General features: G+C 42.1%; 1 protein-coding gene across 1 annotated transcript; it reads left to right on the forward strand.

Moving 5' to 3' along the window:
* Window positions 1-2,751: 2,751 nt before the first annotated feature.
* Window positions 2,752-7,645, forward strand: LRIT2 (leucine rich repeat, Ig-like and transmembrane domains 2). Its single transcript, XM_063963458.1, has 2 exons — window positions 2,752-3,533; window positions 6,727-7,645. The coding sequence occupies exons 1-2, from the start codon at window positions 2,765-2,767 to the stop codon at window positions 7,545-7,547; spliced, it is 1,590 nt and encodes a 529-aa protein (XP_063819528.1). The 5' UTR covers window positions 2,752-2,764; the 3' UTR covers window positions 7,548-7,645.
* The last annotated feature ends 650 nt before the right edge of the window (window positions 7,646-8,295 follow it).

Genomic DNA, 8,295 nt, shown 5'->3' on the forward strand with positions numbered 1-8,295 from the left:
TAAAGCACCCCAATATACAGTGCCTTGCTAAAGTATTCACCCCCTTAGCACTTTCATGTTTTGTTGCCTCACAACCTGGATTTAAAATGGATTGTTTGAAGGTTTGCATCATTTCATTCACAGGACATGGCTACAACTTTGAAGATGTTTTTTTTTATTGTGAAGCAAACAACAAATAGGACAAAATAACAGAAAACTTCAGCGTGCATACAGCTGCAAGTTGCTTTGGATAAGTCTCTATGAGCTTTCCACATCTTGTCACTGGGATTTTTGCCCATTCCTCAAGGCAAAACTGCTCCAGCTTCTTTATGTTGGATGGTTTCTGCTTGTGAACAGCAATCTTCAAGTCTGACCACAGATTCTCAATTGGATTGAGATCTGGGCTTTGACTAGGCCTATCCAACAAATTGAAATGTTTCCCCTTAAACCACTCAAGTGTTGCTTTAGCAGTATGCTTCGCGTCATTGTCCTGCTGGAAGGTGAACATCCATCCCAGTCTCAAATCACAAGCAGACTGAAACAGGTTTTGCTCAAGAATATCCCTGTATTTAGCACCACCCATCTTTCCCTTGACTCGAAACAGTTTCCCAGTCCCTGCTGCTGAAAAACATCCCCACAGCATGATGCTGACACCACCACCATGTTTCACTGCTGGCCAATAAAGCTGATTATGATGCTGATACTCTAGCAAGGCACTGTACCTGTCCCATATCTTGTTTCCCTAATTTTGCACTTTTTAACACCAAAAATTACATGTAATTATTGGCCAATTATTAATAAGTAAAAACTTCAAAGTGCCTAATTGGGGGGGGGGGGTCACAGGGGCTCTGTACCAAAGCCTGACATTTTTAACTTAAAATGGTGATTCAAAGGGGGTGAAATGAAACTTGTGATAAAATGGCCAGAAATCCATTTTCATGGACAATTAAATAGGCACTTTTCAAAATTCACTGTAAATTTGTGTTTTTTTACAGCGAAAACAGCTTTTCAGGGCTAATTGAATTCAGCCCTAAGTAAGCTAACTAATGGTAAACCTCATGGGGCAGGGCCGGACTGCCCATCTGGCACTTCTGGCAAATGCCGGATGGCCTGGTGGGCCGGTCCTGTCAGAGAGCTAGGAAGTCCGCATGCAGCGCAGCCTCTAGCTCTCTGTTGTGGTCACTCCCCCAGGGCCAATTGCGGCCCCCAGTCCATCCCTATTATGGAGTACCCAAGTTTCTACTAACATTTGTGGAACCACAAGTCACTGCCTGTCTCAGCAGCTCAGAGAGTGTGCAGAAAAAGCCAATACATTGGTACTTCCAAAACAGGTGTTGTGGAACTACAAGAGAGAGTTTTCCCTGTGTGCAGCCCTCTGAGCTGCTAGGGCCAGGTAGATGAAATTGCACAAAAGTTATTAGCTTAATTTACAACTAATTTGTTGGTATCTATTGTAGCAAAAGACAACTTAGCTGTTGCTAGAAGGGCAAGTACGCCTCTGCCATCTCTGAGCTGCAAGCAGGGCAGTAGAGAGCCTGGCCGGGTCGAGTTACTTTTCAGGGGCTGTGGCCTACTTATGGGAGGCATGACCATGCACCCTTAGAAAAAATACAGAAAATATTGTACTTAAAATTCCTCCCTGGCCACACTACAGCATGTGCTGGGCTGAGAAGAGCTGCAAGTGCTGCTGCCAGGTAAGGGGGAAGGGGACTTGGGCCTCCTCTGGGCACCTCCATCAGGCCTGGGCCAGGTAAATAGTACCTGCCCCCTTCAGCACCACTGGCTGCAAGGACAGACAAATATTGTGGGACTGCAAGCCTTACCCTGTCCTGGCATATAAATAATTACATCAGCTCTATTGTGAAACTGCAAGCACGAGCCTGCAAGGTGGCTGCTCTGGAATGGGGATTAGGACTCTATAGACATTGTGTACATAAAGCCCAAGGTTTGCCTTCATCTTCACTGTTGATAAGATTTATTTAGCACAAACCAGTATGTATTAGATCCTACAAGGTGTGTCTGTGTATAAACCTATTTATATTACAAAAAAGGACATACAGGTGTATATGAGAGTTATATCCCTTTGACACCTAATACGCGGGTCGCAGCCGGGATCCTGCACAGGTGCTACCCAGCTGCGGCCCACATCAGCCACCTTCCCTTCTGCAGTTACCAACACCGGCATATTGGCGGGGTTGGTAACATTGCCAGTGAAGCGGCAGGGGCGGCGCTGTGAGATCACATGATCTCCCAGCGCCGCCCTTCCATACACTGTGAACGGGAGCCAGGTCGCATTGACCCGGCTTCCGTTTACACAGCACATCTTGCCGGGTTGAACCCGTGCTCAACCATGCAAGCTACCCGAGTTGAAATACGGGGTCACTCAACCCGGATTATTCCAACTCGGCCCTTTTACACCAGCTAGCAACATGGGTTATGCGCGTTCATGTGCAATAACCCGTGTTATATACTGGTTGGTGTAAATGGGGTATTAGTAGCTACAGGAAACAAACTGTGTTGCACTACAAGGAGTGCAAACACATTAATTTATTAATTTTTCCTGAAAAAAATACTCTCTGCTTTTGCTTATAGTGAAAGCCTCTTCCTGACTCTAAAGCTCTCTGTACAGTTTAAATCTGGCCCACCTGCAATGCAACATGGGTTTGCCATGGTGCAAAATAACTCTGCATGAGTCCCACTGTGTTGATTTGTATACATTGTAAGACAATTATTTCCAGTAACTTAGCTATCCTTGTGTTCTTTTCTTTAAAGGAGTCTACTATGCATGTCTTCATCTCTTACACGAATACCCAGTGACATCCCTTCAGACATTCACAAAGTTAGAATAGAAAAATGCCACCTGACTGAGCTGTCTCGGGGATCATTTGGCGGAGTGAACTCTTTAGAATATCTATGGCTGAATTTTAACAATATTACACTAATGCACATGAAAAGCTTGGAAGACTTAAAGGGCCTAAAAGAATTGAGACTACAAGGAAACAAACTACGTTCAGTACCATGGACTGCTTTTCAAGATACCCCTGCTTTAAGGATATTGGACCTTAAACATAACAGATTAGATGTTCTCCCAGAACATGCATTGAAGTTTCTGACCAACCTGACCTACTTGGACTTATCCTTTAATCAGCTTACAATCATCTCTAAAGAGGTTTTTTCAAACTGGCCCCTATACCAAAGAGGACACGTATTGGGTGGAAAAACAGAATTGATTTCCAATGTAGTCCTGGCCTTACATGACAACCCCTGGATGTGTGACTGTCGTCTCAGAGGCTTTGTACATTTTGTAAAGTCAGTCAGCCCACCCATTATACTGATGAATTCATATTTAACTTGTGCAAGCCCAGAATCTAGGATCGGCAAGTTCTTTCATGAGTTGGAGTTAAATAATTGCATAAAGCCAAATACCAGCACATTGTTGTCCAACGTTACTGTACAGGTGGGGTTGAATGTCACATTGGTATGTACAATAACAGCAAGCCCTACACCTTTAATACTGTGGACCTATGGAATAAAGATAATTAAAGCCTATAATGGTAAGTTGAATTACTGTGGGTTGGAAAAATACAAATGAGTCAATATTTTTGTGTGCAATTGAAACATTTTGCTTATATTGCAAAAATGAATACTGTATTCTCTTTTAGATATACTGTATTGAGCTCCTATTTGCACAGTTTTAATAATTATAATGTATTGAGCTTCTATTTGCACAATTGTAATAATTATTTTAATGTATTGAGCTCATGTTTGCACAATTTTAATACTTATAATTATAATTTTAATAATTATAAGTGTATAAATTAATCATCACATCACTCTCCTTGACAAGCCTGTCACCAAGTGTCAATCAAACAATCTTCAGAACTCACTATTTAAAGTAATTAGATTTAAAGCTCATTTCTGTGAGGACACTTGTAGAATTAAGATGTCTCTTATTCGTTTTTTCTTCTTTGTAGTGTATATTTATAATGTCAATATTAAATGACTAAACATACTAAAATAGGAGCAGAAACATTTTCTTATATGATGTTATTACATTTCTGTTATGGAGCTAGTAAATCTTATTTTCTTCCAGTATTTGTTTTCTTTTCCCAACACTCCCAAATAACTCATGTAAATCTAAATGAAGCATGATAATCTCGCAACTTGGGTTGTGACCTAGTAGCAAGAACTGTGTATGATATGTGGAATTATGTTACTGTGGTTATGGTTAGATCCAGAAAGTTGATAAAGAGCTAGTGCGGCAACTCCTAGGCTTGCTTATACCCTGCAAAAAGGTGCGTAACACAACATGAAACCATGTATAATGCAGGTTTGTCATTGTTTGTTGACATTCATGATCTAGACGCCATAATGTTGACAGGTACAAAATGTTGACCGGTACAATGTTAACAATAAAAATGTTGTCACTGACAAAATGTTTACATCTTCAAAATTTCGACATCCAAAATATTAACAGGTATATAATGTTGACAACCAATTTTTATCTTAACTCTAACCGCTAACTGTAATGGCTAACCCTGATCCCAAGCCTAAACCTATGCGTAACCCTAGACCACAACACTAACATTTCCATTGTAGATAATTTGACTGGGTTGAAATTTTTAAGATTTTGACTATTTTGGTGTCAACAATTTGATTGTTTACATTGTGATTGTTGACATGGCTACATATCTATAATCAGAATGGGGGAGGGGGCACAGTATGCACACCAGTAAAAGGGGTGTGTGGCCTTGTGGGCATGGGGAATGGCATCTAATGCAGTAGGCATGGTCTTGTGTACTGAACCCTGTTTCGTCACTCTGGGGGTCCCAGTGATGGGGGCTGCACCTGGGGACCTGTGTGTGTGTGTGTGGTGATGCCTCCTACACAGTGACAATGAGATGGGTGCTGCACGTAATGTCACAGTGCAGCACCCTGCTCCTGTCACTGAGGAGGAGTCGGCACTTTGGTGTCACTCCTCGGCGGGTGACACTCATGTGCGGGCTGCACCCTCGTTGTGATGCCAAAGCCTATAATACTGCATATACATCCCTCTTGTGGTAGGCATAATTAAGCACAGCCAATTCCTGAAAATGATTGCCTCTTTTAGTACTAAATTCACTAAAGCACATTTATAATGCAGTACTCTCCATGATTATACCTATTTATCAATAACTGTTAAGAAACAATTATATGGATATGCTAGGCTTGTGCACAGTGTTTAACAATACTTAGACCTGCATGTTTCTTGCACTTGCTCTTGAAAATGCTGACCAAAAGTATTAACCCACAAGTTACAGCCTTATAATGGTAAATTATGTAACTGAAGGGTCTATTTACTAAGCCTTGGAGAGAGATACCGTAAAGTACCAGCTAACCAGCTCCTGTCATATTTCAAACACAGCCTGTAACAGGGCAGTTAGGAGCTGCTTTTTAGTACTTTGGACCTAATTCAGACCTGATCAGTACTGTTAGTTTTCGCACAGCAGCCGATCACGTCTGAACTGCGCATGCACCGGCGCTGCAGTGCGCTGACGCATGCTAGACAGCCGATGACAGGCAGAGGCGGTCGCTGTGCGGGAGGGGGAGTGCTGGCAGCATTTGGCCGCCATTTAGGGGGTGCGGTCCGGGCAGTGCAGGCATGCCTTGACCATTGGGGGGGCGGGCCGCGGCAGCTGCACGACATAACACGCAGCCGCTGCAACCCTCACAGCGATGAGTAGCTCCTGCCAGTGCGCAGGAACTGCACTGGCAGGGAGCTTTTCCTAAAGTACAAAAACATCGCCGCTGTGCAATGCTTTTGTACTTGTGCAGGGAATGGGAGGGGTGGGGGGTCGGGCCTGACATGCGGGGCGGATTAGCCCTGTGCTGGGCGTCCCCCCACATGTCTGTGTGACTGATCGTAGATGTGCTAAATTTAGCACATCTACGATCAGGTCTGAATTAGTCCCTTTATCTCTCTCCCCTTTATCTCTCTCCAAGGCTTTCGTGAAATACCTCTTACTTTGAGTTACAGGGATTTTTTTAAAGTTATGTGGTCTATTTAAAAATAATACAAATAGCAGCACAAACAATTTACCACTTTTCGCATTGTAATTTTTGCTGGATTTATATATTCGAAGTTCCACAAAGGACCCTGTCGTGAAATGCTATCCCAGCAAGTAGATTTCTTATCTTTATAAATACCATTCCTGCACAGCCCTCAAAGTATCCTATGGGGCTTCAGGATAAGAGAGGAGGAATGAAAATGCTCAGAAAACTTTGATTTCTCTTCACTTTTCATGGAACTAAATAGAGCGGAAACAAAAGTATATATGCCTTTCTCCTGCTAAAATACTGGAGAAAAGTAATCTTTCTATTTTTTAAATAGGTCCCTTGATGAGGTGTACATTTCGCACTTACATAAACCTGGTGCTAGTTTTGCAATTGATGAGGATTATTGCACCTATATACTAACCCTAAGGCTGCACATACTGCATCTAGAAGATGCGTGCAACTCAAAATACAGACATGGAAAGTGTGCAGACACATATGCAAATTACACATTTTTACATTTATGTTGAAATTAGTCTCATAGATTCTAGCAGGGACAGTAAGATTTTGATGTATTTCAGAAATTGAAATGACACCAAACAATATCACTCTTTCCCACTCAACTGTGATTTTAGTCTATTACGTGTTGAAATCTGTGATATGTGAGAACTGTACAATATAGTCTATTACAAACTCCTTTCCTTGTATCCGCAGTGACCACCACTGTTATTGATGAAGAGACCATAAGATCGGAACTAACGATCCCAGTGGTACATCTTTCAGAGGCAGGAATCTACAACTGTTTGGCGACAAATTTCTTGGGCAACTCTACTTCATCAATTATTTTAAATGTTCTGTCTCCGAGAATGGGAGATCCTTCCATGTATTCTTCATACTCTCTTAGTCCATCATCATCGTCCGATGAGAACGTCTACATAGATATACGAATCGCCAAGCAGACTGTTTATGGAATCTCCTTGGAATGGTTTGCAGTGACAGAAAATCCAGGAGAGACGTGGTATACTATCTATTTTGGCAAATATGATGACAAAGAGAAGGAGGTCATTAATATTGGCCCAGGAATTTATACCTATTCTGTTAATGACTTGCTACCAGCAACCAAATATGAGGTATGTATCACATTAAAAAGCCAGCCTCCCCGGAAGGGACAATGCATTGTGTTCATGACCGGGAGTGACATCAGTGAATTAGAACAGAGAGAAAAGCTCATCCACATCATTGTTATTGTGTGTGCAATGGTGCTTGCGGTGCCTGCTGGAATGTACGCATTCACCACAGAGACCAGGTTTAACTGTATTGAAAAATGTATAGGTCTTTGTCGGCGAAAGCATAAGGCACAGAAAAACCTGAAGAGGGATAGTACCAAAGAAAGCACCTTTGACAGCTTGCAGGCCACCAGTGAGGATGGTCTGTGCCAGAGAGAATGCACTGAAGACAACAGACGGAGGAGATGTTCAGAGGATAAGCTTAATAAAGCAAAACCAGAGAACAAGAACCCTGCAGAACTGTATTAGAGCAGAGCTTCCTTGCTATCAATATGCAACTCACAATGACAGTTACATTTTTACTTATCGTACAGAAGAGACAGTGTCATGCGCTGTGTTCAACTGATAGGTGTGCGATTCTAGTGTTGTGTGAAGTAATAAAGTCTAATTGGGGGTTGCGATTTGTAAATGTTAAACACTTGCTTTCACTGCCTAAAAAACAAGTGTTGGCTTAAAAGTAACAGTGGATTGGTTGATATGGTTAACTTCAAAGTTGCATACTTTTAACATTCTCATTTATCTCTGCCTAAATTAAATGTACAAACTTATTCCATCTTTATTTTTGTCCACTGCATGACAGCGTGTTTTCCAAAATTCTGCAATATGATACACAACTCCATATTCACAGCAAGTACATGCAAAACATATATCACAATTACTACCAAATGACAGATGTGTCGAAATAATAAGAATTTACTTACCGATAATTCTATTTCTCGGAGTCCGTAGTGGATGCTGGGGTTCCTGAAAGGACCATGGGGAATAGCGGCTCCGCAGTAGACAGGGCACAAAAAGTAAAGCTTTAGGATCAGGTGGTGTGCACTGGCTCCTCCCCCTATGACCCTCCTCCAAGCCTCAGTTAGGTACTGTGCCCGGACGAGCGTACACAATAAGGAAGGATTTATGAATCCCGGGTAAGACTCATACCAGCCACACCAATCACACTGTACAACCTGTGATCTGAACCCAGTTAACAGTATGATAACAGCGGAGCCTC

This window comes from Pseudophryne corroboree, chromosome 3 (genome assembly GCF_028390025.1).
Source record: "Pseudophryne corroboree isolate aPseCor3 chromosome 3, aPseCor3.hap2, whole genome shotgun sequence".
Lineage (NCBI taxonomy): Eukaryota > Metazoa > Chordata > Amphibia > Anura > Myobatrachidae > Pseudophryne > Pseudophryne corroboree.

Bases quoted from the DNA above. Each gene is read 5' to 3' on its own strand.
- LRIT2 (XM_063963458.1), top strand. From the start codon at position 2,765: ATGTCTTCATCTCTTACACGAATACCCAGTGACATCCCTTCAGACATT. The intron at 3,534-6,726 runs GTAAGTTGAATT...TTGTATCCGCAG, and splicing joins GATAATTAAAGCCTATAATG to TGACCACCACTGTTATTGAT.